The sequence below is a fragment of the Macaca fascicularis genome, chromosome 1 (assembly GCF_037993035.2).
Source record: "Macaca fascicularis isolate 582-1 chromosome 1, T2T-MFA8v1.1".
Classification (NCBI taxonomy): domain Eukaryota; kingdom Metazoa; phylum Chordata; class Mammalia; order Primates; family Cercopithecidae; genus Macaca; species Macaca fascicularis.
Window position 1 is genome coordinate 134,643,651 of NC_088375.1, and position 25,898 is coordinate 134,669,548.

At 37.9% G+C, this 25,898-nt stretch overlaps 1 protein-coding gene across 7 annotated transcripts in view; it reads left to right on the top strand.

The window, feature by feature from the left end:
* FRRS1 (ferric chelate reductase 1) overlaps positions 1 to 25,898 on the top strand; it is a 68,123-nt gene that overhangs the window by 16,826 nt on the left and 25,399 nt on the right. For 5 of the 7 annotated variants that reach the window (XR_012417317.1, XM_015432318.4, XM_015432315.4 and 2 more), the window contains 6 exons: positions 9,093 to 9,197; positions 9,336 to 9,531; positions 10,631 to 10,767; positions 16,048 to 16,142; positions 17,379 to 17,526; positions 20,076 to 20,258. Coding sequence is in view for 6 of the 7 variants with exons in the window: in XM_015432318.4 (XP_015287804.3) it covers positions 9,336 to 9,531; positions 10,631 to 10,767; positions 16,048 to 16,142; positions 17,379 to 17,526; positions 20,076 to 20,258 (759 nt within the window). In the remaining variant the exon portion in view is untranslated. Of the gene's footprint in view, positions 1 to 9,092; positions 9,198 to 9,335; positions 9,532 to 10,630; positions 10,768 to 16,047; positions 16,143 to 17,378; positions 17,527 to 20,075; positions 20,259 to 23,134; positions 23,445 to 25,898 lie in introns of those variants that run through there. The other 2 variants (XM_074000877.1, XM_074000865.1) reach the window with 2 other exon arrangements.

A 25,898-nucleotide genomic window follows, 5' to 3' on the forward strand; every position in this document is an offset into this window, starting at 1 on the left:
GTAATTCTCATAATAAAATAAAATGAAAACAATATTTAGTTGGAAGCGGCTATTTACCTTAAACATTTGCAACCAATGGAAATTCTGAAAGGAGCTTCCAAGTGACTTAAGGATTGCTGCATTTTTATATTATGGGTAGTTAAACAACAACCTTTATCATACAGAAGATTACTGTGAGAATGCTGATATATGAGCCATATTTATACTTTTTGTCCAGACTCACAAGTGGAATGAAGTAAGAATAAGGCATTTTCCTTTTGATAAATCCAGCTCCTATCTCCAAAAATTTTCCCTGTTGCTTAGCCTGTTTGTTCCTTTGATTCTGAGAACTTTTCTTTTTTACTAAAATTCTTGATACTCCTAATTTAGAATTTGATTCAAGGCTGAAACTTAATGGTCTATGCATGCCATAAAGTAATGTTCATCAGATTGCAGGTTAAGATCCATTGGTAGATTGTGAAACAATGCAGTAGGGTGTAACCAGCATAAAACAAAAAAGGAAGAAATAGGAAACATATACATCTATAACAACTAGTAAAGGTAAATAATGTTTCATGAAATGTTTGTTGGGCTATAATGTAAAAATATTTCTTACTTTGGATGTAGTAAACAAAAATTAAAACCACTATATATTGCAAAAAAAAAAAAAGACACCCTTTTCTAAATTATGTAGATATTTTATAGTGAATTATTTTGGCTAAGTTTTTGCTTTTTTGCATCTCATTCTTCATAATTAAGAATTCCTTGCTGCTTCATACCTATGCATTAATTAAGACTCAGTACATGCTTCACTCATATCTTAGGTAATGTAGGGTGGGTGTAACTGGGCTGAGTTCCCACAGTTTTTTTGTATGCATGTCAACTTTTGAACTCCTTTGATGCTTTAATTTAAAATAAATGACTAACAAGAGCTAGAACTTGAATGCAATATAACTAGACATGATTCACTATTTGCTAGCTTAATCATCTGACATGGTTTTAAAAGATAGTTTTCCTCCTTTTTTCTTATTCTCACATGTTCTTAGAGTTGCACAATACTAAGACGTTTAATGACCGATTTATTTTAAAAAGTCTTTTGTTAACACATACTCCTTTTTCCAATGACTTTCCTACATCTAAATATTTTTGATTGAATTCTAGTTTTGTCTGAATTTTTACTTTGTAATAAATATAGTCTCATGATTAACATCATTTGCTCCTGTGGCCCAGAATCAAATAATAATTACATTTTCATCTAAGTACAAGAATTTTATATTTACATAATAAAAAATATACTTGCTTTGAGGTTTTATCTTTATGTGAGATATATGTAGAACATGGTGTAAGCAGTCATCATACCCTTTTACTAAGCACTTGTCTTTCAGGTAAGAAAGAAAACTGTATAAATCTCATCACGTTTGGGAATATTTTATTTAGAGAATCAGGATAACTGCTCTTTTAGTCTTCTAAAATAATAAATCTCTGTCTTGGGTGGACAAAATAAATCTTTTTTGTTTTATCTTCTATTTTGTATAGACAATAGAATGTGAATATTAATTTAAGAAAATCACACATAATTGGTAGGAGTCCTTTCTGTGCTTAAAGGATGATTTCATAATGTAATAGCTCATTGTTGACAATCTATAATTTTAAGTTAAATGTTTCCATGATTAACTCCTATTCTGTCATAATTATGTGATCTGTTAGTATAGGTTGACTAATGAATTAATGTATCCGTTTGAAAAATAGTTGTACTTTAAAACATTAACTGGAAAACCATAATTAGCTATTATAATGAAAATAGAACTTTACCTTGAACAGTCAGCATTTGACAGAGGATAAAGAAGTTGCCATTGTACAGGTTCCTCTCTGACCTTGTTATATTTTCCTAATCGATGATGGGTGGTGGTGTCTTAGTCACTTCCCTTTTTTGTCTTATACTTCTTGCTCAAGTAATTCCCAATATGCTTTTCCACTTTGCTTTTCTAAAATCATACAATAGTAGAATTGAAGGTGGCCTTGAATTTCTTCTGGTTCACTTGGTGTATTTCCAACTGATGAAACAGATTTAGTGACTTGGTTGATGCTGTTCAGCTGTTTAGTGCATAGCAGAGACTGGATATCAAGTTTTTGTTTTTTTTTTTTTTTTTTTTTTCCATTTTCACTGACAGAAAGTTAGTGCCAAATAAATATTTGTTAAACTGAAGTAACTATTTTCACTATACCATTCTTTAGGTAAGTGGCACATGACTACATTTAATCTTCTTAATAATGATGAAGTCGATTAAATAGTGATGTTCCTTCTCTTCCTTTCCTCCCTCTCTCTGTTCCTCCCTCCCTTTCTCTCTGTCTCCCTCCAACCCCAGGCTGGAGTGCAGTGTCACAATCATAGCTCACTGCAGGTTTGATCTCTTGGGTTCAAGGAGCCCACCTCCCACCTCAGCCTCTTGAGTAGCTGAGACTACAGGCATGCCACTGTGCCTGATTATTATTATTATTATTTTTTAATTTCTGGAGAGACGGGGTCTCCCTTGTTGCCCAGGCTGGTCTCAAACTCCTGGCTTCAAGCAATTCTCCTGCCTTTGTCTCCCAAAGTGTTGGGATTATAGGTGTGAACTGCTGTACCTGGCTGCAGTTATTTCCTTAAATATTCTGTTTCCTATAATAATCAACCATTATTATTATTATTATTTTCTCCACGGAGAAATCTTAAGCTCCTTTTATGTTGTAGATATTTTTCAAAAGTTCTCAGTTGGTTCATTTGTTTCTTTCATTCCTCCTTAAATGAAAAGAATTCTCCCCAGCTTTCATGTTTGCTAAATAGTGGGGTATATGGTACTGTTGGACCCTATGCTGTTTACTTAGCAGCTCCTGGCATTAGGTGCAGGGCTGGTTAAAGTGTGTATCTCCCAGCACAATATCTGGGGTTTAACAGGAATTCCTGTAGTTTAATTTAGTGAGGGATTTGTTTATGTAACTATATATGCGTTTAATGCTGTAAATTTCCCCTTAAGCACTGCTTTTGCTGCATCCCACAAATTTATTCTCTTAAATTTATTGAGTTGTATCTTATGGCCCAGAATGTAGTCTATCTTGGTGAACATTCCATGTGAGCTTGAGAAGAATGTGTATTCTGTTGTTGGCTGAAATAGTCTACAGATATCCATTATATCCAGTTGACTGATGTTGTTGAATTCACCCATGTCCTTAATGATTTTCTGCCTTCTGGATCTGTGCATTTCTTTCTCTCTCTCTCTCTGTCTTTGAGACAAGGTCTCACTCTCTGTTGCTCAGGCAGGAGCGCAGTGGTGTGGTGTGACCATAGCTTACTGCAACCTTGAACTCCTCTGTTCAAGTCATCCTTCCTCCTAAGCCTCTTGAGTATTTGAGACTACTTGTGTAGTCCACTGCACCCAACTATTTATTTACTTATTTATTTGTTTGTTTGTTTTTACAGACAGTCTCATTATGTTGCCCAGGCTGGTCTCGAACTCCTGGTCTCATGTGATCTTCCCACCTTGGCCTAGCAAAGTGCTGGGATTATAGGCGTGAGCCACGGTACCCAGCCTGGATCTGTCCATTTCTAATAGTGGATTCATCTATTTCTCCATATAGTTCTATTAGTTTTTGCCTCACTTATTTTGGTGCTGTATTGTTAGGTGCATACACATTCAGGATTGTTATGTCTTCTTGGAGAACTGACCCTTTTATTATCAGGTAAAGCTCTCTTTATCTCTGATAAATTTCCTTGGTTTGAAGTCTGCTGTCTGAAATTAATGTAGCTACTCCTGCTTTCTTTAAATTAGTGTTAACATAGTATATTTTTCTCTATTCATTTTAATCTATTAAAAGTAAATGTGTCTTTATATTTAAAGTGGGTATCCTGTAGAAAACATGTAATAGGTTCTGCTTCCTGATCCACTTTGACAATCTGTCTTTTAATTGCTACATTTAGACAATTGACATTTAAAGTGATTAGTAATATAGAGGGACGGCTCTTTTTTTTTTTTTTTTTCCCAGAGTCTTGCTCTGTCACCCAGGCTGGAGTGCAGTGGCATGATCAAGGCTCACTGCAAGCTCCGCCTCCCGGGTTCACGCCATTCTCTTGCCTCAGCCTCCTGAGTAGCTGGGACTACAGGCGCCCACCCGCAAGGCCCAGCTAATTTTTTTGTATTTTTTTAGTAGACCCGGGGTTTCACCAGTTAGCCAGGATGGTCTCGATCTCTTGATCTCGTGATCCACCCTCCTTGGCCTCCCAAAGTGCTGGGATTATAGGCGTAAGCCACCGTGCCCGGCCAGGGATAGCTTGTTTTATGGCACTTCACTTTATTGTGCTTTGCAGATATTGTGTTTTTTTACAAATTGAAGGTTTGTCTTTTTTAAAAAAATTAAATTATAAAAAAAGTATAAAATCATTAAAAAAAGAAAAAGGGTCTTGTTATGTTGCCCAGCCAGGCTGGTTTCGAAATCCTGGGCTCAAGCAATCTTCCTGCCCTTCCCTCCCAAAGTGCTGGGATTATAGGCATGAGCCACCGCACCCTGCCTTTTTTTTTTTTTTTTTTTTTTAATTGAGACAGAGGTCTTGCTTTATTACCTAGGGTGGAGTGCAGTGGTGTGATCATAGCTCACTGCCACCTTGAATTTTTGGGCTCAAAGGATCCTCCTGCCTTAGCCTCTTAAGTGACTGGGGTCATAGGCATGTGCCACCACAGCCAGCTAATTTTTAAATTTTTTTGTAGAGATGAGGTCTCACCATGTTGCCCAGGCTGGTCTCGAACTCCTGAACTCAAGGGATCCTTCATCCCCAGCCTCTCAAAGTATTGGGATAATAGGGGTGAGGTTCCCTTGAGCCCAGGGTTTGGAGGCCAGCCCCCTTGTCCTGTGCCTGGCTACAAATTGAAGGCTTGTGGCAACTCCTCGTTGAGCAAGTCTGTCGGCACCATTTTTCCAGCAGCATGTGCTCACTTTGTGTCTCTATGTCACATTTCGGTAAATTTCTATTTTGTTATTTATTATTTGTTATTTTTATTTTTAATTAAAAAATAGAGATGGGGATCTCATTATATTGCCCAGGCCGGTCTTGAACTACTGGGCTCAAGTGATCCTCCCAAAATGCTGGAATTACAGGTGTGAGCCACCACGCTTGGCCACACTTTTGTAAGTTTATAAACTTTTTCATTATCTGTTATGGTGATCTGTGATCAGTGATCTTTGATGTTTCTATTGTTTTGTAGAGACACAAACTGCACCCCTATAAGATGGCAAATTTAATTGATAACTGTGTGTCTTCCGACTGCTCTACCAACTGGCTATTCTTCAATCTCTCTCCTCCTCAGGCCTCCCTATTCCCTGAGGCACAACAATATTGAAATTGGGCCAATTAAGAACTCTATAGGCCGGGCGGGGTGGCTCACGCCTGTAATCCCAGCACTTTGGGAGGCTGAGGTGAGTGGATCACGAGGTCAGGAGATCGAGATCATCCTGGCTAACACGATGAAACCCTGTCTCTACTAAAAATACACAAAAATTAGCAGGGCGAGGTGGCAGGCGCCTGTAGTCCCAGACACTCGGGACGCTGAGGCAGGAGAATGGCATGAACCCGGGAGGCGGAGCTTGCAGTGAGCCGAAATGGCGCCACTGCACTCCAGCCTGGGCCACAGAGCCAGACTCTGTCTCAGAAAACAAAACAAAAACAAAAACAAAAACAAAAAACCCTGTAATGGCCTGTCAGTATTCAAGTGAAAGGAAGAGTCATATGTCTTTCACTTTCAATCAAAAGCTGGAAATGATTAAGCTTAGTGAGGAAGGCATGTCAAAAGCCCAGACTGGCTGAAAATTAGGCCTCTTGTTCCAGTCAGCCAAGTTGTAAATGCAAACAGGAAGTTCTTGAAGAAAATGGTTACTCCAGTGAACATACGAATGATAAGAAGGCAAAACAGCCTTATTGTTGATATGGAGAAAGTTTTAGTGGTCTGGATAGAAGAGCAAACCAATCACATTTCCTTAAGCCAAAGTCTAGTCCAGAGCAAGGTCCTACCTTTCTTTAATTCTATGAAGGCTGAGAGAGGTAGGTCCCTAAGAGAGAGGTCCCTGCTCTATCTCACCATCGCTTATATCTTGTCATTTATTTTGCTGATATAGAAGCATATGAAAATAAGCATACATAAGCATCTACAGAGAATTATAAGTATTATTATTTCAAACAAACTTTCATGTTAGATTAAGTGGAAGAAAAGCATTTTTACTTTACCTTGACTTATTTCTTCTCCAATGCTCTTCTTTCTTTATGTAGATCTGAATTTCTGACCTTTATTGTTTTCCTTTCCTCTTAAGAATTTCTTTTCACTTTTCTTGCAAGATAGGTCTTACTGGCAACACATTCCCTCAATTTTTGTTTGTCTGAGAAAGTCTTCATATTTCTTCTTCACTTTTGAGAGATAATTTCTTGGGGTATAGAAGTCTATACTTTTCTCTCAACACTTTAAATTTTCTCTCAACACTTTAAATATTTCACCCTACTCTCTTCTTGCTTGTGTGGTTTCTGAGCAAAAATCAGATATAGTTCTTATCTTTGTTCCTATCTTTTTCCTCTGGCTTCTTTCAGGATTTGAAAAAAAACTTAGATTTCTGTAGTTTGAAAATGATATGCCATATTAATCAGGGTTTTCCAAAGTGACAGAATAAAATAAGATTTTATTTATATTTATTATAGATATTTATTATGGAAATTGACTTGTGATTCTGAAAGCCCACGAGTCTCAAAATCTGCTGTCTACAAGCTGGAGAACCAGGAAAGCTGCTGGGGTAGTTCAGTGTAAGCCCAAAGGCCTAAGAACCAGGTCAGCCCATAGTGTACCTCCTGGTCAGGTCTGAGGGCCTTGGGTTGGGGAAAGGATTGCTGGTGTAAGTCCTATGGTTTTAAGACCCCAGGACCAGGAGCCTTGATGTTTGAGTGCAAGAGGAGGGATATCTCAGATCAAGAAGAAAGAGTAATTCCCTCGTCCTCTGCTTTTTTATTCCATTTAGGCCCTCAGAGGATTAGATGATACTTACCCACTTTGGTGAGGTGATCTTTGTTACCCAGTTTCCTGATTGAGATGCTAACTTCTTTCAGAAATACACTCATAGACACTCCAGTATTTTATCAGCTATTAGAACATCCCTCAGCCCAGTCAAGTTGACATATAAATTAACCATCATATATACCTAGATGTAGGATTTTTTTTTTTTTGTATTTATCCCACTTGGTATTGTGTGTCTGATAATAGTTTGGGGGAAATTCTCAGTCATTATTGTTTCAAATAATTCTCCTGTTTCCTTCCCTCTTCTCCTTCTGAAATTCCTATTCCATGTATGTTGTAGCTTTTGTAGTTCCACAGTTCTTGGATCTGTTCTCTTTTTTTCAGTCTTTTTTTTTTTTCTTTTCAGTTTGGTATTTTTCTATTAAGATATCTTCAAGCTAAGAGATTCTTATCTCAGATATGTCCAGTCTACCCATAAGCCCATACTTCACTTCTTTTAAAGTGTTTTTGATCTCTAGCATTTCTTTTTGGTTCTGAGAATTTCCATCTCTGTGCATTTGTTCTTATGTACCATCTACTTTATCCATTAAAGCATTTAGTATCTTAATCATAATGTTTTAAATTCCTGGTCTAATAATTCCAACATCTCCATCATATCTAAGTCTGGTTCTGAGGCTTGCCCTGTTTCTTCAAATTGTGTTTTCTGACTTTCAGTATGCCTTGTAATTTGTTCTTAATAACTGGACATGATGCAGTGGGTAAAAGGAACTGCTGTAAATAGGCCTTTAATGATGTGGTGGTAAGGAGTGGGAGGAGGAGAACTGTTCTCTGTAGCCCCATGAATAGACCTCAGTCTTTTAGTGAGCTTATGCCCCTGAAGTGTGAACCTCACAACTGCTTCAAGGTTCTTCCCCCACTTAGGTGAAACAGGATAGCTAATGTGGGCAGGAATTGGGTATTTCCCCTCCTCCAGGTCATATAGACTCTGATAAAACCCCAGCAAGTTAGGCTGCAGTTAAATATTTGCTCCTGATTGACAGAACTAAAAACACAATAATTTTTTCTAGTGATTCTAAGGCTGCTATTATTTTTGTCTATGACCAGATATATGATATAGAAAACTCATTTTCTATAAATAATTAACTGCCTCTTAGGCATTTCCCATCTTTAACCTGTCCATGGTGTTAACTTTATTTACTGCCATGCAACGTGTCACTGCTCATCACCTCCCCCCTTATTGAGTCCTGTGATTTGCAGGTTTTGAATACATGCATCAGGCAAAGTGGCTGATCTGGGCTACAAGAGGGTGGGACTGAGGTAAAGTAGCTGGTTTTCTATTATCCAGATGGTAAGAGGAAAATTGGAGCCGTGGGAGGGAAGAAGATTGTGTGGGCTGACAATTGTGTTTCTTAATTCAGAAGTATCTGGGCTACAGGTAGTAGAAATATTATCTCTACCAATTGGTTCTCTGTTATCCTCAGTTTTCAGTATTGCAAATTAAATTATCCATCCAGTCATCATGATCAGTTTAATAGGAAGTTGGGAAAAGTCTTAACATAGATTTATTCGGGTGATGATATTTAAATCCAGAAGAAACATTTCTTCTTTGTTCTTTAAGCTTTCTAGGATGAGGTGGAGTAAAACTTTTTGCTTTTATTGACTAGTTTATTATTTCCAATTGATAATAATGAAAGTTATTATTTATTATCGTCCTTGTCAGAGTTTGAGCTATATTTTCATTTTTATTTAAACAACATTGGGCCAGGCACAGTGTCTCGTGCCTGTAATCCCAGAACTTTCGGAGGCCAAGGTGGGAGGATCACCTAAGGTTAGGAGTTCGAGACCAGCTTGGTGTAATTCCATCTCTACTAAAATTAAAAAATTAGCCAGGTGTGGTGGCGCATGCCTGTATTCCCAGCTACTAGGGAGGCTGAGGCAGGAGAATCACTTGAACCCGGGAGGTGGAGGTTGCAGTGAGCCAAGATCGCACCACTGCACTCCAGCTTGGGCAACAGAGCGAGATCTCTGTCTTAATTAAAAACAAAAAATAAAAAACATTGAAAAGAGGGTCTTTGTTTCCTTATTTTTCAGGTAAGGAAGTGGAAGATTAAACTATTTGCCCAAAGTCTCACAGTAATTTGGAGAGCTGAGATTGAAATTCAGGTGAAACTTCACATATCACTTTCTTTTTATCAGGTATGTTGAGAATATGCTTTGGTTTGCTGAACACAGAAAGCAAGTAGTTATCTAGAATTATAGTCCTGTGGTGTAAAAGCTTTTATATTTTACTTTAATTATATATGACAATAATGGGCTTTTAATCTTCTTTTTGAGATGGCAGTTTCTGGATTTACTCTTGGTACCTGCATACTTCTGTTGCACATTAGTTATGTGGCTAATTATCCCAATGGAAAAGTAACACAGTCATGCCATGGAATGATTCCTGAACATGGTCATAGTCCACAGTCTGTTCTTGTTCATGACATTTCCGTGAGTCAGATGACATTCAGACCAGGAGATCAGATTGAAGGTACCGGGCTGGGATTAACTGTTTACATTTTGGATTTCACTCTTTTACTGTTTATTGAATCTTTATTATTATTTGATTTTGACTATTTCATTTAAATCTGTTTTCTTTTGTAAGATACTATCATACTTCTTATTTTTGGTTCCAGATAACTATATTACTTAAGTAGTCTGTGTATTCCCCCTCCAGAACAGGCTTTAAAATAAGTTTTTGTCATTATTTACTGTTTTTATTAATTGTGCTATTACTTCAAGAGAAGAGAAAAATAAAGTTTATTTTATCTTGTTTAAAATATATAAACCCTTGTCCTTCTTAACATCATATAATTTTAAGAATAATTCTCTAATTTCTCTGGTAAAATGTAGGCTGATTATTAAAGATAAATCTGTAACAGCATTTTGCAAACTTTATTTTTTGCAGCTCTAGAAATGCAAAATGTTGATAGGTACTCTGTTACATAGAGAGTATATAGAAAAGTAAGTTTGGAATATTCTGTGTGATATATAATATACCTTAGAGTTCACACTGTACAGTAGGATATTAAATACCCTAAGAAATTTGCAGCAAAGAAACAAGTATTTACTTTCATCTAGTGTTTTTCTTTTTTTTTTAAATTCAGTAAGAATTTATTGAGTGTCACTATGAGCCAGACACTGTATTAAATACTGGAATTCAAAAGAAAACACCTCATGTTTTTTCCCCTAATGAGGTCAAGTAAACATTTTTTTTTAAACTTTTATTTTGGGTTCAGGGGTACATGTGCAGGTTTGTTTATAGGTAAATTCCATGTCACGAGGGTTTGGTGTACAGATTATTTCATCACTCGGGTGATAAGCATAGTACCCAATAGGTATAAACTAACTTAGCCTTATGGACTGCCCCTGGACCATCACCTGTTTTTCTTTTCTCTTTGCGGAATGGCTCACGGAGTGAACATCTTATGGAACACAGTTTAGAGCTTCTTTGCCTATAGGATGACTCTTTTCTCTCCAGGAGTAGTTTTGCATACATACACCTCATTCTAATTGTAATGTACGACCTCTAAACATTTTCTTTTTGATATTGCTAAGCTTTTTAACCAATCCTTTTGTCTTTTTCTCAGTTACTTTGTCAGGGCATCCATTTAAAGGCTTTCTCCTAGAAGCGCGTAATGCTGAGGATCTGAATGGCCCTCCTGTTGGCTCCTTCACGTTGATTGACAGTGAAGTGTCACAACTTTTGACTTGTGAAGATATACAGGTTTGTGTTTAGAGTTGATCCTTGAACAATGTAGAGGTTACAGGTGCTGACCCCACCCCTGGGGAAATTGGAATTCTGTGTATAACTTTTGACTCCCCACAAACTTAACTACAAATAGCCTATTGTTGACCAGAAGCCTTACTGATAACAAATAGTTGGTTAACACGTATTTTGTATTTATATGTGTTATACGCTGTATTCTTACAATAAAGTAAGCTAGACAAGAGAAAAATCTTATTAAGAAAATAAGAGAAAATATATTTACTATTCATTAAATGGAAGTGGATCATCATAAAGGTTTTTATTCTCATTGCCTTCATGTTGAATGGGCTGAAGAGAAGGAAGAGGAGGGGCTGGTCTTGCTGTCTTGGGGTAGGTGGAGGAGGTGAAAGGGGAGGCAGGAGAGGCGCCACACTGGTGTAACTTTATGGAAATACATTGTAATTTCTGTCTGACTTGTTTTTTCATTTTCTTAAAAATGTTTCTATGTGGTACCAATTCTTCCCTGCTTTGCTTTAGTTTCAGTGCTATATCATAGGAGGGTCCATGTTGTAGAAGAAGGCAAAAGCAGTGTTGGATAATTTGAACCCTTCTGCCAGGTTGTCTAATGTCAGTTTGTTTTCTGGAACTGCTTCTTCTCCATAGTCCTCATTGTCATCTGGCACTGGTTTGGAAACACTCACCATCAAGTTGTCTTCTGTTAATTCTTCTGTTGTGGTGACTATTAGCTCTTGAATTTCTCGAAGATTCATATCTTGAAACCCTCCATCCCCCACCTTTTTTGCCATATCTACAGTCCCTTTTATGATTCCTTGATTGGCTCTGTAAATCTTTTAAAGTCATGCACAAAATCTTAATACAGTGTTTCTCCAGCAGGAATTTATTGTTTTAGGCTTGATGGCTCTCTTGGCTTTTTCTATAACAATGATAGTGTCTTCAATGGTGTAATCCTTCCCGACTTTCATGATGTTCTATCAGCATTCTCTTCCATAGCATTGACAATCCTTTCCATTGAGTACTGTGTGTAAAGAGCCTTAAATGTCCTTAAGACTTCCTGAGCTAGGGACTGAGTTAGAGACATTGTATTTGGAGGCAAGGAGGCCACTTCAGTGGCTTCGGTGATGAGCTCATGGGGTTCTGGGTAGCAGGGGCATTGTCTGATATTGTATTAGGCTGTTCCTGTGTTTCTAAAAGAAGTGTCTAAGACTAGGTAATTTAATAAGGAAAGAGACTTAATTGGCTCACTGTTCTGCAGGCTGTACAAGCATGGCACTGGCATCTGCTCAGCTTCTGGGGAGGCCTTAGGGAGGCCTCATGGCCTTTTACTCACAGCAGAAGCTGAAGCGGGAGCAGGCACTTCACATGGTGAAAGCAAGAGCAAGAGACAGAGCTGGTGGAGGTGGGGGGAGATGCCATATCTTACAACAACCAGATCTTGCTCACTATCCTGAGGAACAGCATCAAGCCATGAGGAATCTGCTCTCCTGACCCAGACACCTCCCACCAGTTCCCACCTGCAACATTGGGGATTGCAATTTAACATGAGAGTTGGGTGGGGACAAATATCCAAACTATATCAAATATCAATAGAACCTTTATTTGTTTATTTATTTATTTATTTATGTAGTTAGAGGCAGAGTCTCGCTCTGTCATCTAGGCTGGAGTGCAGTGGCGCGATCTCAGCTCACTGCAGGCTTTGCCTCCTGGGTTCAAGTGATTCTCCTGCCTCAGCCTCCTGAGTAGCTGGAATTATAGGCACCCACCACCATGCATGGCTAATTTTTGTATTTTTGGTAGAAATGGGGTTTCATCATGTTGGCCAGGCTGGTCTTGAACTCCTGACCTCAAGTGATCCACCCGCCTCAGTCTCCCAAAGCACTGGGATTACATACATGACCCACCATGCCTGGCCAAAACAACCTTTAAAAGACAGTCTGTTACTGGCAAGGTGCTTCTTGTCTTCAGAGGTAAAACGTCCATGGAGCCAATCCAGACAGGTTTCTCATTGTCTAGTACTTCTTATAGTTACAACCAAAACACTGGCAGCTGATGTTTATCTTTTCCCTTCAAGGCTCGGGGATTAGCAGCTAGCAGCTTTATAGGTAAGAGCAGTCCTGATCATAAACTGACTGTATTTGCGCAAAACAGTAAAGATAGCCTGCTCCTTCTTGCCTTAAATCCTGGTGCTTGCTTCTCTTCTTTACTAATAAGTGCCCTTTGTGGCATTTATTTCCAAAATCGGGCACCTTTGTCTGCATTAAAAACCTGTTCAAGCAGATACACTTTCTCCTCAATGATTTTCTTTTTTTGAGATGGAGTCTTGCTCTGTCGCCCAGGCTGGAGTGTCGTGGCACGATCTGGGCTCACTGCAAGCTCCACCTCCTGGGTTTACGCCATTCTCCTGCTTCAGCCTCGAGTAGCTGGGACTACAGGTGCCCGCCACCATGCCCGACTAATTTTTTGTATTACTATTATTATTTTCGGACGGAGTGTCACTCTTGTTGCCCAGGCTGGAGTATAATGGTGGGATCTTGGCTTACTGCAAACTCCACTTACTGGGTTCAAGCGATTCTCCTGCCTCAGCCTCCTGAGTAGCTGGGATTACAGGCATGTGCCACCACGCCTGGCTAATTTTGTATTTGTAGTAGAGATGGGGTTTCTCCATGTTGACCAGTCTGGTCTTGAACTCCTGACTTCAGGTGATCCGCCCACTCGGTCTCCCAGAGTGCTGGGATTACAGGCATGAGCCACTGTGCCCGGCCTTTTGTATTTTTAGTAGAGATAGGGTTTCACCGTGTTAGCCAGGGTGGTATCATCAATGGTTTTCTTAATGATGCCTGGGAACTTGCCTGCTGCCTCTTGGTCAATAGAAGCTGCTTCTCTTGTTATCTTGACATTTTAAAGGCCAAACATTTTTTCTAAAATTATCAAACTATGCTTTGCTGGCATTAAATTCTCCAGCTTTAGACCCTTCACCTTCCTTTTGCTTTAAGTTGTCACATAATGACTTTGCTTTTTCTTGAATAATATTAGTCTATAAGTATCCCCTTCTTATAGCAATTCTTACACCTGCATAAAAGCTGCATTTCCGATATGAGATGAAAAGGTCTTTCACAAAAAGTGTGAGGTTTTTGCATCTGTTGGCATAGCTGCAGTGACAGCTTCACGAATTTTCTTTTCTTTTCTTTTTTTTTTTGCAATGATTCTTATACTGGATTCATTTATCTTGATATGGCAGGCAACTGCAGCAGCAGACCTTAATCTACAGTATATATCAAGCAATTCAACTTTTTCTTGTAATGTCACAAGTTTTCTGTGCTTCTTGGGAACACTTACCGCATCACTAGTGGCACTTCATGTGGGTCCCATGGTGTTATTCAAGGTTTATAGTAGTGCACAAAACACAATAAAAGCTGGGTGCAGTGGCTCATACCTCTAATCTCAGCACTTTGGGAGGCTGAGGCTGGTGGATTGCTTGAGCTCAGGAGTTTGAGACCAGATTGGGAAACATGACGAAACCCTATCTCTATAAAAAAATACAAAAATTAGCTGGGCAAGGTGGCATGTGCTTGTAGTCCCAACTACCGTAATTTTACGCAGTTATGATTTAATACTGCAGTTTTACATTTGTTTGTATGTCTCTGGGCTATGAATGGCACATGTGCGGTCTGTTTGTGTATGTATGTTTTGATAAATTTTAACTTTTTGTAATAGGTGTGTGTATATTTTATGGTAGTAAATGATAAAATAGACTAATACCTACATATTTTGTGCATTCAAGGCATACCTAACTTTTTAATTTTTTCAATATTTCTAGCCTATGCGGTTTGTCTGAGTTTTTTCAAATTGTTGAAAACCTCCAAACATTTTTCTAATATATTTATTGAAATAAAAATCTGCATATAAGTGGACCTATGCAGTTCAAACCTGTGTTGTTCAAGGGTCAACTGTAGCTTGAAATTGTTCTCTGTCAGTTTTTTGGGGGGTCTTTGCACTATAAGGTGGTGGTTGCAAGATAAATGACGTTAACCATGTATTGTAAACATCTAAATAGATTCACAACGATCAGACTTTTTCCTTAATTTTACTTGCAATATGTTTTTACACATCAGCACTCTATAAAAGGTAAAGTAGTTTGAAGAATTTATAGCTTGTGATGTTTTATATTAATATTGGCTCTATTATATTAATTTTTGAAGGGTTTTAATATTGAAGACAGAGATCTAGAGTATGAAAGGAGTCTAATTTTTTTCATTCATTCATTCATTTATTTATTATACCAAAAATGGTCCTGAATGGGAGGGACAGGTGATGGACAAGACTTACTCTTGTTCCTTGAAGAACTCCTTACCTTACGTATAAGCACATCTATGAACATATAAGTAGAACTGTGTGATAACTTTGGTTAGAAGCATACACAGTGAGTGGGAAGCATAGCAGAGGGAGCCACACACAGGCTGGAAGGAACTGGGAGGGAGCTTCTTGGAGCAGGTGATCTTCAAGTGAGGCCTCAAAGAATGAGTAGGAGTTGGCCAGGTGCATGAAAGTGGGAAACAAGATTGTTCAAGAGAAAGAATTACTAAAATATCATGCTACGTATTTGAAGGCAGGAGGTTTTTCTCTTTCAATGAATCTTCTGTATTCTATTTGCGTCTATTAATGGAAGAGATATAAATTTATAATGTACATGAAACAGTGAGCAAGCTCTATCTAGTGTTAACGTACCCAGTGTTCACAACTCTCTTCAGTTCTTAGATTTCTGTTGACTCTCATTTATTCACAGAGCCAGCTGCTAATATATTGTCAACCAATCAACATTTCATTTATGGAGTGCCTGAATCCTTCTTTTTCTTTTTTTTGAGACGGAGTCTCGCTCTGTCACCCAGGCTGGAGTGCAGTGGTGCGATCTCTGCTCACCGCAAGCTCTGCCTCCCGGGTTCACACCATTCTCCTACCTCAGCCTCCCGAGTAGCTGGGACTACAAGCACCCACCACCATGCCTGGCTAATTTTTTGTATTTTTAGTAGAGATGGGGTTTCATCGTGTTAGCCAGGATGGTCTCGATCTACTGACCTCGTGATCCGCCCGCCTCAGCCTCCCAAAGTGCTGGGATTACAGGGGTGAGCCACCGCACCCGGCCAAGTCCTTCTTCTAAATAAAATAGTCCTCACCAGAATGCTTATGTCATGCAACGATAAATTACTTTGCAAAATGATAGAAGTTCTAGCCATGCTGAGCTATTGAGTGACTGAATGGTAGCTCTTTTCCTTTTTATTTCAGGGATCAGCTGTGAGTCACAGAAGTGCATCTAAAAAAACAGAAGTTAAAGTCTACTGGAATGCTCCAAGCAGTGCTCCAAATCACACACAGTTTCTGTGAGTATAAGAGTTTATAATTCTGGGCAAGTCATGGTGGCTTCTGCCTATAATCGCAGCACTTTGGGAGGCCAAGGCAGTGGATCACTTGAGCCCCAGGCTTTGAGACTGGCCTGGGCAACGTGGTGAAACCCCATCTCTTAAAAAAAAAAAAAAAAAAAAGTTTACAACTCTGTAACTATTAGTATAACTGAAACCATAATTAGTATGTATCATTTTCTGTACCTATTGGACATTCACCCATGTAGGAGAGTTTTGGTATAGTAATAACACCACCTTCCTGATGTAGGAGTTTGTTTTGCTTTTTACCAGTGTATACTTAGCACCTAGCACAGGACCTGGCACCAAATAGGCACTTAATAGACATTTGTTGAGTGAATGAAATCTTGCAAGGCCTTAATCCTAACAAGAGCTATCAATTAATACTTGCGTCTTTATGTTATATAACACTACTATTAGACTTGCTCCTGTATTAGCATGAGAATACAAATGGAAGTCCTGAAATTTGGATGACTCTTTTGCAGTGTTACAACTTGCAGATTAGACTCTCAGAAAAGACTGCGTGCCTCTCAGAGTTATGAAACTCAGTAGAATTAAAACAGTACTTCTTCCTTATCCTACATACAAGGGGAAATGGAATGTTATAATGCCTTGTAATGATTCCTGAGTGGTGATATGGACATATATTTTAAGAGAAGGATTGCTATCGTGACATATCTGTTTTCTTCACTTTGTGCATAGGTCCCCAACACACAGTAGCACAACTCTGCCCCGGTATGTTAGGTGGAATGTGAAAAAGGGGATGTGACCCCAGTGAAAGCTGATGGTTACCGATGCAGCCTCTGTTACAGCTTCTTGCTGTAGTTGCTTGCTACACATGCCCTTTGGAAGAATTGAATACTGCACTCTGAAATGAGTAGTAATATGTTCTTCATAAGCCAGGAAATAGAAATCTGTGCAGTTTTGTCCCTGGGTCTGACATCATGGCTATTGGAATATGCCCCCAAAACAGACAAGTAAGAAAAGAGGGACAGAGGGAGAGAAAGCAATACAAATTCATCAAGTGATGGGGTGGAGGAGAGTGGTTAAAGATTTGCCTCAGACAAAATTAATAGTCCTGTTAGGTAGTAAGTCATGTTTTTCTAGTTTAGTCTCTCTTTTTTTTTCCTTTAATGTTTTGATCTGATTGTGACAGGACACAATGAGGGTTCTAATCTCACTGGTATTGCATTTCAGAGTCACAGTTGTTGAGAAGTACAAAATCTACTGGGTGAAGATTCCTGGTCCTATAATTTCACAACCAAACGCATTTCCTTTCACAACACCTAAAGCTACAATAGTACCTTTGCCAACATTACCTCCAGCTTCCCACTTAACCAAACCAGTAAGTAACAATTTTATTTTCTCTGTAGAGATGGGGTTTCACCATGTTGCCCAGGCCAGTCTCGAACTCCTGAACTCAAGTGATGCTCCTACCTTGGAGTCACAAGGTGTTTAGGATTACAGGTGTGAGCCACTGTGCCCAGCTTAAGTAACATTTTTTATAGCTTCATTAAATGCAATCTAAATAATATGTAGCCAAATATAATGTCCATATGTTATAAAATACAGAAGAGAAGGTAAACAAAATAAGACATTACATAGGAGTAAAGTGCTGTACTTAGTTTTCTCTATGTGAGCAAAGAGGTAAATTTGTGGTTGGAAATTGTGGTTCTGTGTACTTTGTGTGGTGAAGTGCGCAGAGAAGAAGCTGTGCTGCATAGTGGTAGCATGTTTTTGGGTCCTCTGTAGGAATCTGAAGGAAGCCTTCATTGCAACCTTATGACTTATAGGTTAGAATGAAAGGAAAGCAAGACCCTGCATGTTCAAGGTGTGGTCATGACATTCACCTGTAGTCTCTACTGGTAGTGGATATGTTTTCATTTGAAAATAACTCTGATGAAGCAATAGTTTTTTTTTTTTTCTTTCTTTCTTTTTTTTCTTCTTTTAAACACAGCCAGATATCAAACAAAGAGCTTAAGTTAAATTTAGACAAGATTTGGAGGAGATTCTTAAAGTGGTGATATAACTCTTAGATCTCATTTCATTAAGGTCAAAGAGTCCTAGGGAATTGTATATGCTGAACAACAGAAAATCTCTTGTAAATTCATCAGTTATAATTTCATCTAGGCCCTCCGATTCGAAAGATTTATGATTGACAAGAAATATCTTGGAAAGTGTTATGCATATTAGAAACATTAGGAAGAAGGATTTTACTGCAGGAAATTCTGATAAGTTAGACTTCTTAATTCAGAAGTGGATACAACAAAAAACAAACAAACAAACAAAAAAACATGTTGAGGCAGGTTGTTTCAGTTGAAAGAATAAACGAGGGCCTAAATACTGACTTGCTTAATTTTTGTGTGTCTTTGGGCAAATTACTTAATTTTCAGTCTCAGTTTCCTCACCTAGAGAAAGAGACGTAATAATATTTAGCTCTTAATATCACTGTAAGAATTAAACAAAATAATGAATGCATGTTTTCTAGAACTGTGTCTTGCATTTAATAGATATTCGGTAAACATTAGTTCCTTTACTTTTTCCTTCTTTTTATTGTCCTTTTGTACCTTTTTATTCGCATAGAGAAGACAAAGTAATGCACTTTGCTCCTTATTTTATTTTTCTTCTCTTCAACATTTTATAGCATATGAGCACTATGTTTAATTACATTATTATGATTGTTGTACTTTTGTTTGACCATGCAATTAGATCTGTTATTTGTACTAGCTCTCAGTTTAGGCTTAATGCTTTATTTAATTAAAAGCTGCTTTAGGGAAATACACAGTCAGTTTGGACCTGGGCTTCCCAGTAGGAATCGGTTGACATTATTGTTATCTTTCCATATATTCAATAAAAAGCTCTTGTTGGAACATTTATTGTGTCTTTGTGCCATGTTTATAATCTCTAATTATAGGGAAGTTCATTCAGAGTCAAAGGATTATAGCATGTTTAGAGCTGGAAGATACCTTAGGGTCTATTTCTTACAGTTTTCCTGTTGTGTAGTTGAAGGTTCAGGGATCCTGAGAGAACAAGTCCTTTGGCAAACATGATGTAGGGAAGGGGAGAGCAGAGATCAAAGTCCAAGTTTCTTAGTCCCCAGTGGCTTGTTCTCTTCACCCTAGTATGATCTGGCTTTACATTTCCATGAACTCTAGTTATATAATGTTTAGATCTCTTCTGAGATTTACTGTCACAGCTCATTCGAACAAAGTCTGATTATACAGCTGTTTGTTTTTTTCTAAGACTCTTTGTCTTATTTTCCTTATCAAGAAGCTCTGGATTAAGTCATCTGATTGTTGCTAATTTCTCCCCCAATAAATCACTACGGTTATTTGGAATGCTGGTAAATTGGGGCAACCATTTTTTTCTTATATAATTTTAGTATGAAATTTGAATCTGAATTCTAGAAGCAGAATCCACAATCTAAATATAATAACTTGCTAAGTTTTGTTTGTTGCTTTTTAAAACTTCATCTCTGAGAATTAGAGGATACCCTTTAGGCACGAATGTTAGTGTCATTTAAGTCTTAGGGACTGAAATATTACCTCAAAAATTTCTCAAAACTTATCAGAAACTTTGCTCCAAAACATACTTAATGTGAAATGTTTTGTGTATTACAGGAGCTTTAATAGTCTTGAACAATTACAGTCCAACAAGTGTGTGTTTTGCAAATTTTAATTAAAATTAATTAAGTTTAAAAGTTCATAACCTAACTACTGCTCCGATCATTTTTAATTTGGGATGTGTCTTTTGTTTCCATTTGAATGCTTATTATTGAAAGGTATTCTCGTTAATTTGGGAGCTACCCGTACTTGAAGGTAGTTATTCTTCTGTCATTGCCCATGAACTGCTTGTTTGATAATTAAGATTTTTTTTCCTCTGTCATTTTTCTAGTTCAGTGCCTCAGATTGTGGGAACAAGAAGTTCTGTATTAGGAGTCCTTTGAACTGTGACCCAGAGAAGGAGGCTTCCTGTGTCTTCTTATCCTTCACAAGAGATGACCAATCGGTGATGGTTGAAATGAGTGGCCCCAGTAAAGGCTATTTATCCTTTGCATTGTCTCATGACCAATGGATGGTTGGTACCTCTCACTTACATAAGTGGTAACAAAAGGAGAATCACGGCTGGGCGCAGTGACTCATGCCTGTAATCCGAGCACTTTGGGAGGCCGAGGAGAGTGGATTGCGAGGTCAGGAGTTCAAGACCAGCCTGGCCGAGATGGTGAAACCCCATCTCTACTAAAAATACAAAAATTAGCCAGGCGTCATGGCGGGTGCCTGTAATCCCAGCTGCTTGGGGGGCTGAGGCAGGAGAATCACTTGAACCTGGGAGGCAGAGGTTGCAGTGAGCCAAGATTGCGCCAGTGCACTCCAGCCTGGGTGACAGAACGAGACTCCATCTCAAAAAAAAAAAAAAAAAAAAAAAATCCAAAAGAACCCCCCAAAAACCAAAAGGAGAATCACTGAAGGTGTTTGTTCCAGGGTCAAATGATCATACGTAAGGGTGGAATAAGAAAGGAGAAACTAACTTAGAACAGATTCTAAGTTAAACAGCTTTGAGTACTGTGTGATTTTAACAGTTTGACAATTACTTCCAAGAACAGGCTGTCCTAAGGAAAGTTAGGAAGATCATTTTATTTCCAGTGTATTTGCTATTTTATATGTCTATCTCTTTGCGATAAAGCAGGAAATACAGTTAAGAAAAGTTTTTCTACGCAAAATGTCGTGTTTTTTGTGATGCTTTTCAAACCAGAATTATTTATTCACGTGGCCAGAACTAAAGCATGTGTTCCTGCTCTTGGTGTCCTATTTTAGTAGTCATCAGTGCATTTCCTAAACAGAGAATTAAACTTGTATATCCAGGTGGCATGTATTACAGTAGGCTCCTTTGTCAAATCAGCAGAAGGCAGCATTTATTTTAAGCAGATTCTCACTCACCCTGGGTAGTGCTGAAATGGATTCAGTGATTCTGTAGGTGGCAGCCTTGTGCTGTGGTGTGGAAGAGCAGAGGCCCGCATAAGCACCTCGGTTTCCTAGGAAGCAGGAAGAGTATTGTGGCCAGGACACATATAAGTCCTGTTCAAGCAGAGTGGGCCTGGGGTATAGGGAGGACCAGAAATGGAGAAAGCCCCTTATTAACACAGGCAAGGGGTCTTGTCCTGAGGGTTTTCTTCTTATCAGGATTTAAACTTAACACCACCTCTTTAGGGAATCATATTTCAGAAAAAGAAAAGGAACTCAGACATGGCTGTAATAGAAGAACTAATGCTTATCCTGAAAATACTCTTGATCACATTGGTCCTGGAGCAGCGTTTGCAAGTATTGTAGGACACTGGATGTAACTAACTTTCTTTAATAGGATACCATTTCAGTATGTATGCATGACCTACGTATTTCGCTAGACACCTCTGGAATGCACTTGCCATCCTCTTTCATTCAACAAAAGATATACCTTAAGTCTATGAGATACAAAAGATATCATGTACTTAAAAAAATAACGTAAGAAATAATGAATCCTTCCCCTTCCAAGTTGCTTGTATAGGGAATTTTATACTTGCTCAGCTGATGCGGTGATTGTTCAAAACATTTTCCCCACTTCCTTTTGTGATTGCCATCAGACCTGTAGCATGTTCTTTTGGATATTCTTAGTGTTGGTAAAAATGAACTACATTTAGTATATAAGGTGAATGAGGTTGAGTTAAAAATAAAGTGTGACTATAAAGCAATAATGATAGGTGGTGTAGTGCTGCTGTCATGTGAATGTGATAAAATTGGCTAGAAAGGAAATTCTGAAAATGAGTCCAAAAAGGATTAACCTGTTGAATGAATGTATATTTTAATTAAGGTTCATCTCTGAGTTACAGCACTCATTTAGATATATGCTCTAGTCACTTAAAAAAAAAAAAAAAAACAAACCAAACACCCAACTTATTCCAGTCACTTTATAGCCAAAATTCATGCCATAGTGTATGGATACATTTCCTTTTACTGGTTACATAAAACCTGTAAGCAAGAGGGAAAGACTATTACTGCATTCAGTATGGTAATGAGTAGCCCACAGGTAGGTCAGTTATTCTGTTCTAAATTGTAGGCATTGATGGCACAAAAGCATTTATCTCTAATTCAAGATATATTTATCTTACTTAGAAATCTTATCTGTTTCCAGTATAGTACTCATCAAAAATGTTTACAAAAAAGACTTAATTACGCAGGTGCAGTTGATTTACAGAGCAATCCTGTTTAATGATTAAAATAATCTGTACACCTGTTTGCCTAACTTGGGGGAAATGAATCATCCTCAAAATATATTTTTTAAGTGGTTATTTCTATTTTTGGTTATACTTTTGAAACTTTCGGGTATTTTTGTGACCTGCTGTTCCTTTGGAGTGTATAATGTAAATTTAAATACTGAAGGTATCTGATGTCACGAATACTCATTCGATAACCAAATTATACCCGTTTTCAATTTGGCTTGTAAATTAATGTTAGCAATTATTTTGGTATGATAGACCTCATCACTAAAATCAAAATGTGTAATTTACCCTATTTCTGATAATAATGACTTGCTAATGTGTGAATTTTAACCGAATTTCCAAGTACAATAAGTCCTTACTTAATGTCGTCAATAGGTTCTTGGAGCCTCTAACTTTAAGTGAGGCTACATACAGCAGTCCCTTGAATAATATCATTTCCTTCAATATCGTTTTGTTATGACATTGATGAGGAAAAAAATATTGGCCATGTTGTATGTTGTTTTGCTTAAAGTCACAGTTTTCAAGAACTTGCCTATGACTTTAATTGAAGATGTACTGTACATGCCTCTTTCCTATTTGAGATATTTTGTTAAATAATGTAAAGTCTATCAAGTATGCACTTTATTAGCTTCCTTCCTTCCCCTTCCACTGTGCTTTATCATCTTACTCCATACATGATCTCTCCATGCCCCAATTCCAGGATGTCCCCAATCCTGAACTCCCTTGGACTCCAGACTTTGATTTCCAGCTGCAGGCTGGTCTCATCCAGATGTGTGTTCCTGGACAGCACAAAGCAACATCTAAAAGACTGAACTTTTTATTATGCCTCCTGATGTCTCCTTGTCTTCCCCATTCTTGGTGATCAGCAATGTCAGGAAAGCAGCTACCATTGTCGATGGCTTGCTTCTTGTTGGGTGCTGTCCTAGGCAGTTTATAAACACCTCATTTACTGCTGCCAGCATCTTCTCTGGTATTCAGAGAAATGTTGGTTGTGACTTGGATTCCTTCCTTTCATCCATCTCTCAGATCCTTCCTCCTGCCATTTCCAACTTTTTGTTTTGAAAAGTTTTAAACCTCAATAAAAGTTAAAAAGATAGTACAATGAACACCCATAAGTCCTTCACCTAGATTTGCCACTTTGTCTCTCTATTTCCGTCTATCTCAGTTGATTTATGTGGTGTATATAAATACATATTTTTGTCTTGAATTATTTGAAAGTAAATTATAGATAATCATGACATTTCATCTCTAAGGTTTTCAACATGTGTCTCCTAAGAACATGGGCATTCTACAATTACCGCAATATTTTTATCACATTAAGAAAATTTAATAATGATATAATACTTTTATGTAACATACAATCTGTATTCCAGTTTTCCCAGTTGTCCCAATAAAGTCCTTTGTTTTTTAAAAATATTTCTTATTCAGGATCCAATCAGTTATTACTCAGGGCATTTAGTTGTTATATCTCTTGGATCTCCTTTACTTCAGAACAGTTATTTTATCCTTTTTCCTTTTTATAAATTAAATTCAGGCCAGTTATTTGTAGAATATTCTACAATTTATATAATAGATTTGTGTTAAGACTTTTTGGCACAAATGCTACATAAGGGATATTATTTCCACATCAGTGCATTATTTCGAAAGTTTCATAATGTCCAATTGTTCTATTATTGATGATACTATGTTTGATCACTGGTGTCTGTCAGATTTCTGTACCATGAAGTCTATTTTCTTTTTGTAATAAGTAATATGTGGGATGATACTTTGAGTCTGTATGAATATTCTGTTCCCCAATAGCCTGTAACTAGGTTTTTGCATTTATTGATGTTTCTCGTATGAATCAGTTGTTACATTTGTGGTTGCAAAATACTGATCATCTAACTTACTTCTTAGCTGACGTTTTTATGAAAATACGAGTTTTTTTTCCTCTGCACTTACCCTTCCCTTTTATAGTAACACTATGGACTAATGGGTTTCTTTTGTCCATTGTGTTGTAGTTCGTTACCACCATTCATTCTTTTAGAGGGTCATATTGACCCAAATGTGGCCAATGGGAGCCCTTTCAAGCAGGCTTCTGTGCCCTTTTGATGTCTCTACCACTTTTGAGCGTATCTTTGTTTCTGGTGTAACAAAATGTTCTCCATTCATACTTTCATGCATTTCATCATTTCTCAAAAGGACTTTATTTCCTTTTAGTAGGAATAGTATCTAGAAATCAAGATTTGGGTACTAATATGTTCATTGCTACTGATCTCCCAGGTACTTCTGATTCTATCTTTGACACACCTCTTTCATTCTCTTTATTGCATTGTCACTATCTCTGATTTGGCTTGTAGCTGTACTGTCTGCTTCCTGGACTGCTCCAGTAAACTGTCATTAGTCCCCTTGCTTCCATGATTTCTTCTTCCATTTCATCCTTCATACAGCCATTGGAATTTTCTCCCCAAGCCACATTTAAGATCGTCTTGGCTGGGCGTGGCGGCTTATGCCTATAATCCCAGCACTTTGGGAGACTGTGGTGGAAGGATTGCTTGAGCCCAGGAATTCAAGATGAGCCTGGGCACCATGGCGAGACCCTCATCTCTACAAAAAATTCATAAAAAATTAGCTGGGCTTGGTGGCATGCACCTGTGGTCCCAGATACTTGGGAGGCTGAGGTGGGAGGATCACTTGATCCCAGGAGGTCAAAGCTGCAGTAAGCTGTATTTGCACCACTGCATTCCAGCCTGGGTGACAGAGCAAGATCCTGTCTCAAAAAAAAAAAAAAAAAAAAAAAAAGGAAAAGAAAAAAAATTGTCTCAAAAATATCCCTCCAAACCTTTGGCAAAACTTCAGTAATTATAGAAAAGCTATTCTTTTTCTTAAAGCATGGTGCTCACTACTTTGGGAATACTTCTGGAATTTTCAGCCTTAGAGCTTTCTTTTTATCCTTTACGTATTTTAGCTAGCAAAACTAGCTGTTTCTTAAAATTTTCATATTTCTATATCATTGGTCCTAGAAGTTCTTCAACTTGGAAAACCTTTCCTTTAATATCATCTTTACCTTGTCCTCCTATAAATATGTTTTATCTTCTAAGGTCTGCTTAATTACTCTCTTTTCTGGTAAGCCATTTTCAATTCTCTGGCCATACATAATTTGTCTTTTTGTGTCACTTATTCTATCTGTCTGCCTCATTAAAACATAGCTTTAGGTTGTAAGAGCCATATTCTTATAACAAAGTCATCTTTGTTTCTCCCACAGTGTCCAGCATAATGTTTTCTCATAGGATGCTCTCTAAATGCTTGACTTGAGAGAGGAAACTGGGGAGAGAGCTTCATTAAAACCCAGGGATTTGGTGGAAGTTCTTATATGGTGTACTTTTATGCTTTCAAACTTGAGGTTTCTAGAACTGCCTGGAGCCTGAGGTTGCAGTAGCACCTTCACTTACTCTTCATTTGGAATAGTGAGGACTGAGAGTTAC